Below are 19,002 nucleotides of genomic sequence, written 5' to 3'. Positions count from 1 at the left end.
TGTTACTGGACTCTTGCAGTGATTTTGGGAGGACGACCTCTCCTGGAAATCATCATTTTAAAACTGCCTTTTGTATTCAGGAAGGTTATCTTTGTCTAACATTCAAATTTTCTGAGGATCTGAAACATTAAAATGTGACAAATATGCAAAAAATAAGAAGTGAGGACTGTGGTTACGACAAATTGTCTGACCAAGTGTTTGCAAAGTGTTCCTTCTCTGTAGCTCTTCAATTAGACACAGTTTTCAGATACTAATCCACAGATTATTCTTTTTTAAATCCCCAGCTCTGACTTTCATATTCAGAACATCCTCGCTAACATGTTACAAACATCGTGGGATAATGGAACAAAAAGCTGGAGAGAACTCTCCATCCTTCATCCCCTCCCTGCCTCCCGTTGTTGCACATGTGCAGAGGACAGAAGTAAGAGCAGGTGAAGGGTGGTGGGATGTGCCACACCGAACATCTGCCATGTGCTCTTTTCACCAGCGCAGACAGCAGCGCCCCCACCACACAGGCTAAAACACACCAGCGAATGATAGCAGCTCGTGCAGCAGACACAACACGGCGTGGACACGTGTGCTGAAGGAAGATAAACTGCACTCTGACACCGCTCTCGCTTGGAGTTAATTTCTCTCTCGCTCTTCTTCCCGAGCGGCTCCTTGATGACATCTCTGCGTAGAGGGAGAATATTTATTTTCATCGCCTCCCCATCCTCCGAGGCTCTCCTGCCGCTGCCTCCGTCCTAAACCGTCCTGTTAATTGAAGTGGTTTATGATAATCATTAAATTCGCAAAGAACAACAACATAAATATTCTAGCTTGTTCTCGTGTTAACAATCCAGAGAGGAGGAGGATTAAAATGATTAAAATCCTCTTGGCTGAAACACACCGCAGCATCCTGAGGCTATAAAGAGTATCAGGCGCTGCACTCGTGGATTGAAGTAAATCTGCATTAAATGATTTGCCGGGATGTTCACACACAAGTCCAGCTATATGGATTGGCATTTTATTCTTCCCATTTTAATTAACCTTTCAAAATCCACCTTACAGGATGCTCCACATTAAAACAAACACTAGAAACCAAAAAAGTATGGCAGTTTTTTAAATACAGTAATTGGAAGGTTATTACAGTAAAAAGTAAATTAAAAGTGAGGTAAAAATGCAAAACTGTATTTTAACTTAAAGTGTCTGAGGCTGTGCCTGTAAATGAGTCAGCCCTGTTGGACATTAGAAAAAATGTAGGATTAAGCCATTTAATGTCATCACTTTAAATAATTTACAGTCTATTGTTAAGCTCAATATTTCCATTTCTGAACTCTACTGTAATAGCTTTGAATAAAGCCAAATTCTGGCTTCATAGTTCATTTAAATCGATTGGTTTCCTGGCAGCGTCCTGCCGTGTCACACAGTTTATGACAAAATTTGAGAAAAAGCTGTTTTCTCTGTGAAGCACATCACATGGCTGAAAGGCTAATACCTGCTTTTCTTCATGAGTATAATTCAGCATGTCCTTTTTTAAGTGCTTGTATATAATTAACGAATGTGTGTGCACGAACATGCTCGTGTTATTTTCCTCTCAAACACGCAGAATCTCATAAGTTTGGTCAGGCGTGCAGAACAGGATATTCAGGGTGTTCACAGCAGCGGGGATGGCAGCTCCTCCTGACCCTGCAGCTCACTGCTCAGAATATTAACACCGTCTGATTATCAGCAGACTGCAGAGACAGAGCGATTCAGCGTCACGCGCTGTGGTAAACAACTCTGCTTTATGTCACGCTTCTCTCCGTTTGGTTTGAACAGTAAAAGCTTCATGTAAGTGGATAAAACGGGTTTGTTCATTCGAATAGAAAAGGCCACAAGTTCATTTAGCATTAACTGTTTTCATCTGTTTGATTTTAGGATTTGAAAGCACTAATAACTAATACACTATACTGCCAAAAGTGTTCAGTCACCCATCCACCCATCAGTGGATTCAGGTGCTCCAATCACATCATAGCCACAGGCATAATCTAGCACCTTCAGACGGCTTCTACAAAGAACAGGTCGCTCCCAGCTCAGTGAATTCCAGCGTGTTACTACCAAATATTCCACAGTCAGCTGTTAGCAGTGTTGGGCAAGTACTTTGAAAAAGTAATTAATTATAGTTACTAGTTACTTCTTCAAAAAAGTAACTGAGTTAGTAACTGAGTTACAGGATTTTAAAAGTAATTAATTACTTGAAAAGTAACTATTGCGTTACTTTAAAGAAAAATGTTTAACCCTCTGGGGTCCAGGGTATAATTGGCCGTTTTTAACCACTTTTGATTTTACTTCTACTTTTCACCTTTAAAAACTATTTACTTTGCCTTGTTTGGTATCATTCTTTTCAGCACAACCTCGGGTGTCTGAATTTACAGTTATGTTTTCATTTTGACATACTGTATTAACACAATTGATCTAAAATCAGGGGAAAAACATAAAATCTGATTAGAAAAAGTTATATTTTTTACTGTAACAACCACAAACATGTTTATTAAGTCATATTTCATAACCTTAAATGCAAATATAAATTGTCAATTTTAAAATCATATGCACAAGTTTTGCAAACAACAAAGTTATTTGCAGCCATTTACCTTTTACTCTTTTTTTATAACCATTTCAAACTATTTACAGAACAATCAGCTGTTCTGCATTCAATAAGATGCCGCACAAATTATTTGTGCCACTCCAAAAAAATAATTTCTGTCCACTATAAAGGAGAACATCACAGCCTGATACCTGCAGGTGTGACAGCAGCAGGTGTGTCACTCCTGTTTCTACCTGGAGACAGCAGTCGCCTTATTGTTCTGACACACAACACAAAACTATCCACAACACTACACGCTAACTACACAAGACAACACATTAACTACACACTCCAAACACGCTAAACGTCACAAATCTCTCACATCTCAAAACTCGCTCTCTCTCTCTCTCTCTCTCGCTGTCACTCTAAAAACTTCCCCCTCTTCCTAAACAACCAAATGTCATGTTGCCATATCAGTTTTTGATTGGTTGACATGATGCATTTTTCCACCAAAACGAACGGGCTGCTTTTTGTTTTGTTTTGTTTATTTTTTTGTCATAAGCAGAGAGTGCTCGCTGCGCTGTCCTTAGACAGCAAACGTGGCGAAATTATTCAGGACAAACACGCATATATATATTGTTTATCATGACTCTGCTTTTACGTTGCCTATTAGCACATTAAATTGTTTTGCCCCCTTAGCTCCAGGAGTTGTGCCAAAAAGTGATCGTCAAGCAACCTTCAGATTAAGCTCAAGAACAGTGTGTGGAGAGCTTCATGGTGTGGGTTTCCATGGCCAAACAGCTGGCCATGGTGTGGGGTTGTTTCCAGGAGTTGGGGTCAGCCCTTAGTTCCAGTGAAAAAACTCTTACTGTAATGCTTCAGCATACCAGGACATTTTGGACACTTTCATTCTCCCAGTTTTGTGGGAATAGTTTGGGGGATGATGCAACTTATACACCTGTGGTCATAGAAGTGTTTAAAACAGCTGAATTCACGGGTGAGTAAATACTTTTGGCAACATAGTTCATCTCTACCAGTGAGCTGGAGCTGAAGAAGCCCCTTGGATAAGAGGTAAAATGACCTCACAGACTTAAAGAAGTCCAGTTGTTTTCTGTTTTCAAGCTTTAAAGACGACCGCGAACGACTACGACTGAGAACCTAGAAGAAAAACTAGAACCAGATTGTTTTAGCCATTTAGCTCCATTCACTCCTACTCATTGGAAACTATCTTGTGAGCATTTCTGGTTGAAATGATTTGATTTTCTGCACAATGGGGTTAACAGAAAGTGGAAAGACTCTTCTAGATATGTTCTGGCTTGGCTCTGACTGTGGTCTCTTCATCTTAAAAAGGATTTCTGACTGGTTTATAAACCAGTTATAAATAACCAGCCCTGTTCCTATGAGAGCAAGTCACAAGAAGGCTTTATGGTTGATATTTTTCTCTGTTATGATGATATAACAACTACTGATGGACTGTATGTGTTTCAGAGTTTGCTGATTTATCACACTTTAATATTTTGGTGTTATTCAAAGCAGTTTGGAGTTTACTGAACTATTCTCAGTGGCTCCGTTTATCTATGAGAGTCCTGAGAGTTTTTTATGGTTATAGCAGGAGCTTTTCATTAAGTGCAGCAAGCAATATTATGACATAATTTTCTGCAGCTTATAAAAGCTAGAGAGCTTCAGACCTTGTTGTTACAAATTCCTACATTATTCCACAATTTTGTTACATTTAATGGGTGAAATTTAAGTGGCTTTGGTCTGAGTAAGAGCTAACTACAAGCAGCTCTGTTTCTCTCTTTCAACCATGACCTTGGAAACAGATTTACATTTCTAAAAAGGACGGCTCCAGGTCCATTCATCCTCACGGTCAAATTAAAGACATATTTGTGTGGATGAGACAAACCTGGCACAGTCTCCCCTGCTGAATGAACATGCATTCAGATAGAAAATCAAATCCAACCATCAAGAATACCTTGAAAGTTTCCCGTAGGAGACAAAAAGTACAAACGTCCGAGGTGAGCTGAAGTCCAGATGATGGCCACCAGCTTTATTCAAAGACTGATAAATAATAAGAGGAGCTTTGTGCTGTAGGCGGTGAGTCACAATGCAGTTTTATGAAGTGGAAGGCCACTCACATTATTTCAAAAATAAGAGAGTACAGCAGCTCGAAAACTAATCTGTGGTCTAGTCTGGTGCTGTAACGGGGAAATGAGTCAGATTTCTAGAAATGTTACAAGCAGAGAAATACAGATGGTTGGATTTTAATAAAATACGTTGTTTTTAATGAGGTTTAAGGACTGAATATTCTGGTAAGATTCACAACAGACTGAACATAAACAGGTCTGATGTTCACAGTAAGTTAAAAGCACATCTGGTTTTTGAGCGTCTTGTTTTTTATGTGTCTTACAGACATCATGGAGGTTATATAACATTGCTGCTTACAATACATACATGCATACAAATGAACCCCAACTAGTGGAGCCTGCTTCGTTTTCATGCAGATGTCACTTTCACACTCAGACATCAGGATTCAACACATAGCTACTTTCATTTAGCATTGTTTGCTAATTCGCCTGATTTTGTTTGTTATTATTAAGCCAAAAATACTCCAACGTGCTGTTTTGTTTGAGCAGAGAGCAGACTGTTGAGTTCATTACATTACACTCAGAGGTGAACATTACCTTTTTACCAGGGCCAAGAATTCAGTCAGTGTGGTGTTTAATTAGTTCTCTTCCTTTGCAGAGCCCATTATAATTAATCAGCCTGTAGTACCCCTGCTGGTTTTCTTCTTCTTTTTTAAACCCTAAATAGGGCATCCAGCTATAATGATTTCTGTCAGATGGTGTGTGTCCTGCTGCATTCAGACATTAACGTAATTGACATGTGCTCCTGTCCTTTGACTCTGGAGAACCTGGAGCTGCATGTGAAGGTCAGTCTCCTGGGACTATAAGAAAACCATATATAAAATATTAATATATAATAAACTTAAATGTTCTTTGTTGCTGTTTCTGTTGAGCTGTCATGGTGGAGGATTTCCTTCAGGACTGCAAATGCACAGGGTCAGTGCAGGTGAGGGAGTGAGTGGGAAGCTCTATTACTTGGCCTTGGTTTAGCCTCATGGATGACATGTTGTTATAGAGATTCCTGTCCTAATTGCCTCCATCCCTGAGGACACTCCAGGTGGAGGAGGGTGAGAGTCAGTCAGCGACAAACATAAGAATAAACAGGGTGAGATTTAAAATCTCCTGAGAGAGGATGTAAGGCTCCAGGAGAGGAGGGAGTGGATGGACAGAAAAATACAATTATTAGATTACCAATCTAATTAGATTATTAGATAACATACATACACAACCTTTTTAAATGTACAATGGTCAGTGTATGCATCCACTGAGAAAAGTGGTCAGGCCACAAGTTAACAAAACAAATGAAAAACCTAAATTTAAACATAAACAATAAACTACATATTTTTATTTTATTTTGAAATGAATCAATCTTACCATTTTTACATAAAAGAATGAAAATAAAATATTTTCTTCTTCCTTTTGTTGAACATTTAAATAACCGCAAAGATGAGTTTTCAGCCCTTTGCATGGTTTATTTTTTCTTCTGTAAATTTAAATTACCTTCACTGTTTATCTATGAATATATCTGAAATAACTGAACATGAAAATGAAAATTAATTCACGTATGTTTGCAGGCTCATTGTGCCTTTTAAATAAACACTTCTTTTATTTATAGCTACACTTCCACAAGGCAGTGAGGTGAGGTCATAGTGCTCCTCAGCTGTTAGCCTCACAGTTTGACATTTATCCATCTTCAGCTGCAGAATCAAAGCAGTGGATTAAAAGCTGCCGTCGGCCTCTTTCTTCATATTCTTATTTATTTATATCCACTGGGAGGTAAGCAATGCATTAATGTTTTTGTTTTTTTTATGTGTATGTGTTAGCCCCCGTAGGGAAATTACTCCTCTGCATTTAACCCATTCACCCAGTGGGCAGCCACCAATGCAGCGCCCAGGGAGCAGTGTGTAGGGACGGAAACTTGCTCAGGGGTACCTCAAGGTAGCCGCTCAGTGGAGTCGAACCCCCGACCTTCCAATCATGGGGTAATCACTCTACCTACTGAGCTATCCCTGCCCATTAACCTTTACTTTGAAGCAACTTCTAAGGAATGTTTTCATAATCACCTTTTCAAGAGTTTGGTTGTCCCAAGATCGAGGGTCAATCTCCATTTTTTCTTTTTTAAAGCCAACCTCAGGCTAACCTATTCTGGATACAACTAAAATAATAGAAATGACCATGATGATAAATGCAGAATGGGCCAGAAGAAATACTTTAAGAGAAACTGGTTTGTGGTTGGCCATCACTTATTCTTCTGCAGCATTCTGGTTAGTGTGGACGTGAAATTCCCCATTAGATTTATAAGGTGCGCACACCAGTCTGTTTTATTCTTACCACTGTGAATATCATATCAGGGCATTCTGAACCAACTGACTTGTGCAATCTTCAGCACACCAAATTTCTGTATATGAGAAAAGAGTTTACCTCCAGGTGAAGCAGAGAAAGTGATGACAGCTTTTGGAAGAGAGAAGTGTGCATCTGCACAATTCTGTCCGAGGAAACCAGAAATAGCACAGCTCTCAAAAATGTTTCCACTGGAGTGAGGATGGTTAATACCATGCAAAAAAATGCACATATAGTTTACAGTAAGATATGAAATACAGTAACATGTTAAAACCTTCATGTTTCCATTTAGTATTTAGCTTTCCTTAGGTGTGCCATAACTTTTTAAAATTGAAATTCTGAGTATTTTGTGGCTTATTTTGTTTCCGAAAACTAAACAATCAAAATGCAATAAAATAAGCTGATAGTACCATTACTAGTGCTACAGATTCATTTTGACAGCATGTGTTGTGTTTTCTTGGGCCCAGTAGTAACTAAAAGCCTGTAGAGAACTTCCACTTATGTAAATGCCCCCCCTTCCTTTGCTGATTTTTAAGTAAAGTGACTTTGATGTACGTCAGATGGGTTCTTTTGTTTGTCCACACTTCACCTCAACAACACTTTTATAAAACTGATCTTGCTGAGTTTTTGGTATAATCTAGTGTGGTTCCCCAGCTGCACCAAAGCCGATCAGCAAGCACTCCAGCGGGTGGTGAAGGAAGCTGGCAGAATTATTGGAACAAGTCTGCCAGAGATCAGCAATATCTTCCCCACTCGCTGTCTGAGGAGGGTGCACAGTATCCTGCGGGACCAACATCACCCTGCGCGCCACCTTTTCCATCTGCTGCCCTCAGGGAGAAGGTAACCATATCCAACTTCTTAATAGCAATGAACTGGTCTGCATTGGTGCATCATATCTTTATTCTCTTCCCCCTCCTGCCCCCCCTCTTTCTTAAATAGATAACTATCATATCTGATATCATATCTCACAGTACAATAATATTGAATGGGTTGCATTGTTGCACTTTGTCATGTTTCTCAGGTCTTTGTCTGAATTTCTACGAACACTACTTGTCATGTTCTCATGTTATTGCTAAGGATTGTCTTATTGCATTGGAGTCACACTGGGTTAAATATGTACACTTGGGTTTTAAGGGGTATTTATTATTTTCTTCTTTTTTTTTTTTTGGGTTGTATGGAAGCCCCAAACGCAATTTCATTGTTCTTGACAATGACAATAAATAAATACTAAATCTTGCTAACAAAAAATAAATAAATAATAATAATCAAGTAACATTAAATTGCTTATCTGCTAGAAAACTAAATGGAAACAAGCAGCAAGCCCTGCTCCTGCACCTACATCTGTAAACTTCAGCTCCTTAACCAAGTCAGTCAGAGAATATTATTTTCTGTGGTGCCTGGGACATGATTGGTTGCAGATAAATTACTCTCTCTTTATCCACTCGATGTGTTTAAAAGACGAGGCCATTGTTCAGTGAAGGAGATGCTTGGACCTATAAATACAGGGCTGTCACATCATCACTTAACAAGCACATTGTAACCTTTGTGTTTTTGTTTCCACCATGAAAACATGGATGGGGCAGAAGACAGAATACAGCCAGAGGATTTTGTTTTTCCCCCCCAAACGCAGGTGTTGCCTCCTGGTGGCCATTAGAAAGAATGCAGCTTTAGGAATTCACTTTTCAGACCACCAACCATTTCCATCTTCAATGTACAGTCTATCAGCTGGAAATAAGTAACAGGGAATGTCACAGGATAGATTTGACAGGAATCAACTTTGTAATAAGAAAAGTGAAAAAATTCTCCCCTCATAATGAGTTCAGATTTAATCTTGGACATAAAATGTTTTATTTAAAAGGTTAAAAAAAAAAAAAAAAAGTGTGTGTAGGGCATACATCCATGTGTTAAAACATGAGCAGACATTCATCATTATTCTGCTCGTTTGTAGATAAAAAGCTGTACTGACTCACTCCTCTGGTTGAAGGCTGATGTGCAGCATATTATCTAAAAGCCTGCTTTTCATTAAGGTTTAGAAACTCTTAATCGAGGGCAGGTGCACCTGCAGGCCGAGTCCGAGTGTAAGCAGGTGTAGTAAAAGCATCAGGGGTGGATTTCCTCACAGTGGTCTCGTGGCATTTACAGGAAACAGTCCAATAATTCCTTTCAGCTTCCCTTTCCACCAAAAAGGATCAGACATATCCAGCACCTCAATGACGTCTCCTGCGTTGAAACCAAGCTCGTCGTCTTGTATAGCAGGGAAGTCGCACATCGCCATCACTTGAAAACAAGACTTAGTCTGTGGGAGGAAAAACAAACACTGATCAATACCCGACAGACAACTTCTTGATGAGGCTTGCACAGTTTAGGCTGGATGAGGTCATCCCGATCAGCCCTCCTGTGCTGCATCTACACTTCGATGGTGTTCCACATGTTTAAAGTTGTAATGTTTGCTGGTGTGATCACCTTATCAAAAATATCTAATTAATCAAAAGGCAAGCTAACAGAGTTTGAAAGTGCACGGACTCTCTCGTCCTCTCAGGTTAATTCCATAAAGTGAATTGACTTGACAGCTGCAACGCTGGAATATTTGAATAAGCGAGATGTGATATGCTGGCACCATTTTAACTTTTCACTGCGCAAACAAAACAACCAACATGTGACACCACCCTGTTAAGTGAAAGGAGTGAGAGAGATGCCTGAAACTTGTATCTGTGAGTCTTCCCTCAGTTACTGGCTGGTTGGTCACATTAGACGGTGGTCCCTCCCTGAACGTGCATTTGCTGGATGTCACTTCCTATCTAAAGGGAATTCTTCCATCCTGCAAGTGCTCCTCATAGGGTATCGACTGGTCTTTACCTTAAAATGTAAAGCACCTTGAGACAACTGATGTTCTTGGACTATTTAATTGAAACTGACTGAAGCAGCATGCCTCGTAACTTGCTTGTTGTCATAAACTGCTCTTTAAATCTGAGGTTTTCAATAAAAGCAATCATGTCTCACTGGCTGATCATCGGAGGGGCCGCCTTGGTCCAGGCTCCCATTGACGTTGAGGTAGATTATCCTGCTTTTGGAGATTGAGTTGGTTTTGTAGAAGTCCACCAGTTTGTTCAGAGAGGTGAATTTTTCGCTCCACAGGAAGTAATGACCTCTCTTGTCCCTCAGCAATCTGTAATGCATCATGCCCTGCTCATACCTGAGAACAGATTTAAGAGTCAGAATAACTTTATTATAAATCACTCACACCAAGTTTATTATACTTAACGTTATTTCAAACCTAGTTTCAGTTAAGTAACAGAAACGCGAATAAAAATGATGCTAGTAAAATGCTAAGAGGAAAAGAACACAGGGAATGGGCGAATGGTTGACATTTGACTACATAAACCTCTTTAGAACAACTGAAACAAACAAATGTCTTTGAACTGAAAATAAAAAATTGAGAATTTATGAACTTTAAGTCTGTCTCACAACATTAAAAACACATTTCAAAATTATACATCCTTATTAGAAAGTTCTGGCTGGACACTGAATGGAAGTAGTTAAAGTCAATTTTTGTGTGTGCAGACTGCAACAGACGTGAGATTTTTGCCAGTTTATCAAAGTTAATCACCACATTATATGAACCAGATTGCACACAACGGCCAATTTGACCCCATTCAATTGCAGACTAATAGCAGACTGACTCAGTTTTATTTCCATTTTAACACCGTCTTGATGTATCAGAAATGAATTTGAAGATGGAAACTGCGAGTGGCAGTTCATAGCAAACAGAATCATTTTCTTTTTTACCACCATTTTCCCCAGTGTGACCTTATCATAAACGCCTTATGAACTGTATTTATTTCTCCCTTTTAAGGCAATAAAAAGGTCTAAATGATCAGGTACAATGTAATGTGTGTAATACTTAGTTGGGAGACACACTTGACTCACTTGACAGAAATGCAGAAGTTTCCGGGGCTGGTCCGACACCCTCGGATCACAAACTCTCCCACGTGTTTGTTCATCAGGAATTCCACTGCATCTCCACGAGTGGCATCCTCCCGAAACCATCTGCAGAAACAGGTCCTGTGCTCATGACTATCTGATGCAAACATGCATCAAACATGCAAGTACACACACCTACCAGCCAGTGTTGTAAGAGCAAAACTATCCTGCCTTTGGGCCTTTCCTGTACGATTTTAACATCTAAATTTGGGCTTTTTAAGACCTTAAATGAACTTCTAAGCTCAAAAGTGTGAAAATGTTGAGACTTTTCAGGTACATTCGTGTTACTGAAGGAAAATGTGCAGCTGACTTTAGGGCATCTTCTTCATTCCTGCTTTGTAGTCATTTTAAATGGTTTGCACACAGAATGAAAAGGATTTCTGCTTTTGCAGCGGATTATTGTTCATCTGTTTCTTACCTTGGAAAATGAATGTCAAGGAAGTTACGTGGCACAAGCCCCTCCTGTCCATTCATCTCTGCTTTACACCAGATGTTGTCATAACGTATAATCTGTCCAGATGCGAAAAGATAAAACTTCATACAGGAGTATCAGATTTCTTGGACTGCATCACATTTTAACCTCCCATCCATCAACCCACATATTGAGACAACATCCCAGACAGTTTTTAAATTTAACACAGTCGGACATCTGTGGGAGTGACGTCCGATTGCTGTGATGAAAGCAGGGAAAGCGGTTATTATTATCGGTTGCAATAAAGGGGAAATTGTGAGTCACAAGCTAAGCAGAACAGAACATGATGAAAAATAACACAGGAAAAGAAACAAAACCACAGTTTAAACTGAGAAGCTGGGACAGACTGGAGGTAACCTGTAGAAATGAAAGTCACCTGAACTCTTTATTGGCCAGCAGGTGGCGATTGCCATGGTTTCAAACATGCAACATACATCGACTGTATATAAAAGATGGGAGGAATGCCGAGTTAGAATTTAATGCCTCTTTTCCACTAGCACCTACTCACCTCAACTTGGCGTTTGGTCATTTTCCATTACAGTTAAATTACCACCTCTGTGTTGGTGGTGTTGTTATAGCAACCCGGCCCAAAATTCCCATGACATCATGTGACACGAACAACATAGTAACTGAGGGAATGCGTACCATGTGATGGTGTACCTGTTGATTGTGTGCAGCCATTTTCATTGCCGGGTTTCAAAAGTATGGATGGATATCAGGATGGATGGATGGGGTTTCAAAAGTCGTGAATGAGGCGCTCTCATGGCTAATCCAGTGATGTCACTCTCTGACCAATCAGTGGCATGCAGTTTGCTGACAGCACATTTTCAGCTCAACTCACCTCACTTGGAACCCTGGCTGAGTAGGTATTTTATTAATAAATATAAAAAAAAAAAAAAAAAAAAGGAATACTACCAGCTGATGGAAACCCCTAAAAAACGAGTCGTACATACTGACCAGTGGTTGTTCTTAGTCACTGGGTGGAATTGGTCACAAAGAGGTATAGAGCTCTTCACTGAGTTGCTTTGGTTGTTGTAGTAACCCACAGGTTGGCACCTCGATTGCAACTTACCTACAAATACTCACGAAGCAGCTGTGAAACTGAAGAGTGCCACACAAACTGGTAAAGGAGAGAGTTTGCCTTCAAAGTAAAAGCTGCGCCTGTTAAATGGGTTGCTTGTAGTGCTGAGGCACAACCTTTACTATGAAGACAAGCACAACAGCACTAATGAAAACTGTGTACAGCTGAGTAAAGTTACGCACTGACCTTGACTATGTCGCCCTGTTTGAAGCCCAGCTCATCATCTGTTACTGCATTAAAGTCAAACTTTCCTTTGGCTTCCATTGGGAGGGGCTCAAGCGTCTGAAAGGTTTAGAAGACTGCGAACAGAACAAGCGGCTCAATCAGAGAAAGGTCTCCAGTAAACAGTCCTCGATAAAAGTCTCAACCCAGCTGCATTTCTTTATATTGTCTTCAAAGCACTCAGACTTTATAACTTTTAAAGCGGTCTTGAGCAATAGGTTCTTCAGGCTTTCTGAAGGTTTTTCAAAATTTGTCTTTTGACATTGGCTGCTTTTACACTCACTTCCAGTCTTTTCTTTTACCAGTTTCAAAGGAAAGTTTTGTTTGCTAAGCCACTTAATGCTAACCCTATGAATCATTCAAGTATAAAAAGCCTCCTAACTCAAGAGGTTAGCCAGTGTTGTGTCTACAACTAACAGAAAACCTAGCAAGGAACCAATTTTAAATTACATCTTTAGGAACTTTGTTACCAGCCACCCGTCTGAAAAGCACAATTTGTTCTCATTTCTTTTGCTGATCTATTAACACAGTTTGACAGGCATACACATCCCCCAACCGGTTGAGGCAGATCGCTGCTCTTCCATGAGCCTGGCTCTGCCAGAGGTTTCTTCCCGTTTTAATTTCTCATTGCCACATAGTGCTTAGAGTCATTTAATTGTTGGCTTTTGTCTCTCAATTCTTTGAATTGAACAAGCGATTCCTAAAAGCATATCTCAGCATTGTGTGCAGTGTGGCCACTTTGATCCACTTTATAATACCAGCTGGGATCAGCATGACAGTGATCCCAAACACACCACCAATGTGGTAAAAGCACACTCTGATAGAGGAACACAAACTCAGTCATGGATCGGCCTCCACAGACGTCAACATCATTGACAGAGACCAGAAGAAAAGGCAGAAACACCCAAAGAAGAGCTTTGAATGTCCTTCAAGAAGCCCGGAGAACTACACATGAAAAAGAAATTACCAGAAGGCGGCCCAACAGAGTTCAGGCCGTGCTGAAGAACAATGGTGGTCAAACCAAATATTGACTTCCAAACTCATTAAAATGTATAAACCGGTTTTGTTTTATATACTGTATGTTCACATATGTTTCCACCCATTTCCCATCAATCCATGTCTGGGAGACCTGCTGTAAATAATTAAGATATTTGAATGGAAAAATGTAAATGAACATCACTGATTAGAGGATGGCATGGTGGTCAGCACAAGGTAGACAAGTTTGTTATTAGAGGAAAATCTCCAATGAAAACCTCAAAAAACAAACAAATTTAAAAAACATATTTAAATTCAGTAATTTGCAGAGTTGTAAAATGCTCTTCATACTCCTGCGTCAATCGCTGCACGTCTTAAACTTTTCCAGCTGTTGCTGCTTTTTCATTAAGGTTTAGAGGTTAAATGGGGGCTAAATATTTGTAGATTAAACCATTAACCCAAACCAGTGGGCAGATTGATTTGAACCCAAGAACATGAGTGGACAAACTTAGTTGGGAGCTTAAAATAGAGGTGACAGAAAAATACCATAGCGCAAACAGTCCGCATGAAGAATCAGTTAAACAAACAAAAGTCACTGACTGTCATGGCGGCAGCCACACATGGTCACCTACCTGCACAGGTTTATTTCATTTGCAGCTACTCAAAGTCAAACTTTTACCATCATGCTTTTAACCTGTTTAGATGACGCACACGCTTTCAGCCTGCAGGGTTACACAGAAATTATTACATTCTTTGTTTCTGTGAGTTACCAGTGATCTGTGAGGTCATGGTAGGGATAAAGACCTTTGCAGGTGGCATGAAAGGGCGTGGCTGCTTCTTCTTCTCCTCCTCCTCTTCCTTTTGGCAGTTAGGTGTATTACTACCACCTGCTTGTGGGGAGTGCGGGTGCAAGGATGAGGTACCTGTAGTATATGTATAAGGAAGGCTTCAGGATCAGTTAAGTAGGTTTCTTATGTTTGTTTGGTAACATTGTGTTTCATATAACTGAACCACATCCCCCTTTTATTCATTTACTTCATTTTTTGTTTGCTTTTCATTTTTTGCTGCTGTAATGAAAGAATTTCACAACCTTCAGATGAAAAAAAGGATATTTTTTGTTCATTGTTCATTGAACATCAGGCTGTAAACCCACATCTGACCTCTGAAGATGCTGCTGTGATAAAATTATGCTTCGTATTACATTATGGACAATTTCATAGCAAAAAACAAAAAAAGTCATAAATAACATCTGTCTATTGTAAAGTGACTATTTGGACTATTCACCCACAGCCCAAGTCTCACAGCTCAGCAGCCTCAGACTGAATTTAGATGTTTTTTCTGAAGCTTCTGTTTAAATAATGTTGAAAGGACCCGAATGAAGAAAAACAGGAAGTACAGAGCAGTGTAAGTTTTGTTGACCAATCATTTTTGTTAAAACAAATTTGTTTTTTGCTGACGAAAACAAGAAGATAACTAAAAAAATGTTCTGACACTTCAGTCAGCAAATAAGAATGAGATGAAAATATTTTGTAGGGTGAGATCCAATTAGAGCTAATTAAGTGGTATAGAAAGGCGATTTGGAAGTAATCCAATCAGGAGTAAGCTCCTTGTGCAGTAAGGTTAGAAACTGTATAACTAGCTTCCTGTTTCTCATAAATAGACACGTGGACATATTTTGCATTTAATGTTGTGCAAGATGTTTTCAGGGGAAGCCTCCCAAGTACAGACGTATACACAAATACCTTTAGATGTAGTTGACGAAATCTAAAAGCATTTCGATGTCTAGATGATTGAAACTAAATAATAAATGGCCTGTATTTGTATAGTGCTTTACTACTCCCTAAGGACCCCAAAGCGCTTTACACACTCAGTCATCCACCCACTCACACATTGGTGATGGCAGCTACATTGCAGCCACAGCCACCCTGGGGCGCACTGACAGAGGCGAGGCTGCCGGACACTGGCGCCACCGGGCCCTCTGACCACCACCAGGAGGCAACAGGTGAAGCGTCTTGCCCAAGGACACAACGACCGAGACTGTCCAAGCTGGGGCTCGAACCGGCAACCTTCCGATTACAAGGCAAACTCCCAGCTGTTGAGCCACGATCGCCACCATGAAACTAAATGTTGTTTGAGTTAAAGACTGAAATCGAAACTGTTTAATTCAACATTAGTTTAGAAGCTCCAGTCAAATCTGAGAAAACTTCAGTTTTACAACTTCAACCCAAAATAACTGAACTGCTTTTGTTCCTCCCCTACTCTGCTTACTCACTTGTAGAATATTACAGTTTCAGATTTCCTTTTTAGTAGCACATTGACCTAACGTCTAAGTGTTTTAGACTCCTTTAGAGGAAAAGATAACCCGAGTGTTGCAAATGGCACTGACAGGCAAACTTCTTGGAAGCAACTACCAAAGCATTACTTTTAGGTTTAGACTGTCACGACAGCTCACCAAGAACGCAAAACTACACTAGTGGTGGGGCTGCACATTAGCCTTACATATGTGCACTCAGCTTGGACTTCCAGCCTCATTGTGTACAGTGGAAATTTATGCACTCATGCACCATATTAAAACCCTTTTGAGTTGCAGCTTGAGGCAGTTTAGTTTGCCAAGTTCACTACAACTATCTGTTTAAAGTGAATGCAGTTCTCCATCATTGAAGGTTCTCAGAGAGCCCAAGATCCCCCTATTAAAGAAGAGCAGCAGAAATCTGACAAAGCAAACACTGGTGGGAGGAGACCAGTTAAGTAGGTTTAAGTTTCAACAGGTAACAGACCGAACTCTGACATGTAATTGAGCCACAAGTTGAGCTGGACTGATTTGCGATCTTTGTTTTAGAACCAGCCACCTTAGTAAACTCCAGGACTCAAGCAGATTAGTGGTGTAAAATTATTTATTAGTCAAAACATAGACAGTCCATTCCATCAGCAACATGGCCACAAATGATTCCACAAGCTTTGAGACAGGTCTGGCATTTCTAGCATGGTCTCTTTCTGGAGCCATCAAAGCAGTTTTAAAGCCGCTGGTATCTCAGTTACATACAAAGTGTCTTGTAGCAGCAGAGTAACAAACCAACCATGGAGGAATCTGGAGTTCCTCATGCCAGCCGAGGAGGGGTGTGGAGAGCCAAATCCTAAGGATCTGGTTAAGTGCCTAAATCCTAACCAAAGAGGAATAAGAGCCTAATCCTAATCAAAGAGGACTCGGTAAGTGCCTTTGTTCAATAAAGGAAGAGTCTAGACTAACTCAACCTAGAGCGATATGTAGTGCTAAAAAAAATACAATTTCCTAACCAAAGAGGAATAAGAGCCTAATCCTAACCTAAGAGGACTCGGTAAGTGCCTGAAACCAACCACAGAGTAGTTGGAGAGTATTAAGTGCTAAACGTAGAGCTCCAAACCTCGTCTCCTGGCTGAGGAAGGTACCTCAAGTTACCGATACCAGAAAAAACCTTGTATGTAACACGCGATCATCTGAATGATAACATGCGGTTCCTGTGTGGGAGGCTCAGGAAGCGTCCATCTCTGCTCCTTTGTAGATAGAAGCTGCACTGACCCAGTTGCCTGGGGAAGTCTGAAATGCAGTGCAGACAATAGCCATTTGAGAGCCAGTGGACCTGGAGTTGTATGCGCAGGTCTTGTGAAAGCATCACCGGGGCTTTGTCCTGCTTTAAGCCACCTTGATGTGCTAGTCCATCGCCTGCACCATGGACGCCATCTGTGGGAAGAAACAAGTGTGATGTATCAAACCAGGATCTGTTAAACCATTGAGGCTTCAGTTTTTAAACTCACTTGACAAATGCAGAAGTTTCCAGTGAAGTTCCAGCATCCTCAGAGCAAACTCTCCCATGTTTGGTCTTCAGGAGCTCCTCTGCAGCGCTGCAACTGCTGTTCTGTGAACCACCTGAACACATAATCACAAGCCTCAGCCTTTAACAAACCAGTTTACAGCCAGTACATTTCTACTTGATAATCAGCATTTAGCCTCTTACGCTGGAGTTGGCATTTCACTGTAGTAGAAATCTTTCTCGTCTCTTCGTCCATTTTACACCAACCGTCTTCAGGGCTTGGAGTCTGCAGAGAAGCACAAAGAGTCAGAGATATAACAGCAGCGAGTCCCCAATTTATACACTGATATTCAGTGCCTCACCCTTTTTGAAGCTGAGCTCATCATTTATAGTGTAAAACCATGTCCCCCTCTGATTTTATCTGCGAGCCAATCAAGCATCAGAAAGGTTAAAGACGGCGACGAGAAGAGGTGCCATCAGGGAGGGAATCCTCCATGAAGTGCTTCACCTGCAGGGATAAAAGAGTCAGATATGACTGTTCATAACTTAGCCAGAAAACTATATTTTACAGGTATAGCCACACATGCCCACGAGAACAGATTAGGCCCAACACGTCATCTACCCACACAGACGCACTTCATTTGCAATCAGACACTTAAGCAGTTAGAAAATTTGACTTTTAGTGAGCCCACCTCCCAAAAACTACATTTACAGAGTCAAACAAACAACTCAAATTTTTTTAAAACTTACCACCACGTTTGCAGAAGTGGCTGGAGGTGCAGACTCTCCCAAATGACACAAAGGGAACACCTGTGAGCTGCCTGAGACCCCTTAAATCCTGAAGCCACCTTATTGGGTCAAACCATGTGCTGCATGTCATGGGGGTGATTTGGGGTTTGGTTGGCGTCATTGTCTATTTAGTCATGAGCTTTATTTTAGTGTATTTGCCCCTTGTGTGTTACTTGGTCTAGCCAAACAATTATAAAGCAGGTGTGCTGATTACAAACACGACCTTTTCCATACCAGCTGGTGGCGCTAATGCACCATTTTGTTATTTGCCAGTCGCCAACAAAAATAATTTCTTACGTCCACTTTGTAAACTTATAAATATCGATGTAAAGTATTATAAAATTACCTCACAAGAGCAGATATCCCACTTTTGATATATTTTTCCTACAATTTAACCAGTGAAGTGGATAGGAGAAAAAAAAAAAGAAACCAGTCATTTACTGAGCATTGCTCCAGATAGCAAGGGGCGTTTGATCCAAACTGGACCCAAATCTGCAGTTTTCTATGGGTCTCATAGTGTTGACTGACATCATGTACTCAGGATGAGTCTGCCTTCCTCAGCACAGGTGCATAAATCACACTGACAATGTGAAAAACTCACAAAAACTCACAAATCAAATATGATACAGGGTTATGAGCTGTAAGCATATATCTGATGGTTTTGGAAATGTTTGGGTAGAGAA

At 40.3% G+C, this 19,002-nt stretch overlaps 1 protein-coding gene and 1 long non-coding RNA gene across 3 annotated transcripts; both read right to left on the bottom strand.

The window, feature by feature from the left end:
- Positions 1-8,835: 8,835 nt before the first annotated feature.
- Positions 8,836-14,626, bottom strand: LOC147333134 (GRB2-related adapter protein 2-like). 2 transcript variants are annotated; one of them, XM_086290746.1, is made up of 6 exons: positions 14,547-14,626; positions 12,732-12,844; positions 11,411-11,502; positions 10,939-11,058; positions 10,012-10,204; positions 8,836-9,307 (listed from the first exon to the last, which is right to left on the bottom strand). In XM_086290746.1, exons 2-6 carry the CDS (start codon positions 12,807-12,809, stop codon positions 9,128-9,130), a joined length of 663 nt encoding a protein of 220 aa, XP_086146872.1. In that variant the 5' UTR covers positions 12,810-12,844; positions 14,547-14,626; the 3' UTR covers positions 8,836-9,127. The 2 variants fall into 2 exon arrangements, with proteins under 2 accessions (XP_086146872.1, XP_086146871.1); XM_086290745.1 differs by lacking the exon at positions 14,547-14,626 and adding an exon at positions 14,375-14,532.
- Positions 14,627-16,618: 1,992 nt separating this feature from the next.
- On the bottom strand, positions 16,619-18,385 carry LOC147333133 (uncharacterized). Its single transcript, XR_015128946.1, has 5 exons — positions 18,281-18,385; positions 17,893-18,038; positions 17,735-17,816; positions 17,535-17,646; positions 16,619-17,460 (listed from the first exon to the last, which is right to left on the bottom strand). It is a non-coding gene; the product is annotated as an uncharacterized LOC147333133 (long non-coding RNA).
- Positions 18,386-19,002: the final 617 nt, after the last annotated feature.

Source organism: Aulonocara sp. 'chitande type north' Nkhata Bay, linkage group LG4, assembly GCF_057382095.1.
Source record: "Aulonocara sp. 'chitande type north' Nkhata Bay isolate Kocher_YH1m ecotype deep benthic linkage group LG4, A_spYH_male_GT1.1, whole genome shotgun sequence".
Classification (NCBI taxonomy): domain Eukaryota; kingdom Metazoa; phylum Chordata; class Actinopteri; order Cichliformes; family Cichlidae; genus Aulonocara; species Aulonocara sp. 'chitande type north' Nkhata Bay.
The sequence above is the reverse complement of the archived record's forward strand: the minus strand, read 5'-3'. Positions and strand labels throughout refer to the sequence as shown.

Coding starts and splice junctions, on each gene's coding strand:
- LOC147333134 (XM_086290746.1), bottom strand. CDS start 12,809: ATGGAAGCCAAAGGAAAGTTTGACTTTAATGCAGTAACAGATGATGAG. Junction 11,503..12,731: donor AACAGGGCGACATAGTCAAG/GTCAGTGCGTAA, acceptor GCATCTGGACAG/ATTATACGTTATGACAACAT. Junction 11,059..11,410: donor CTTGACATTCATTTTCCAAG/GTAAGAAACAGA, acceptor CTGTTTCTGCAG/ATGGTTTCGGGAGGATGCCA.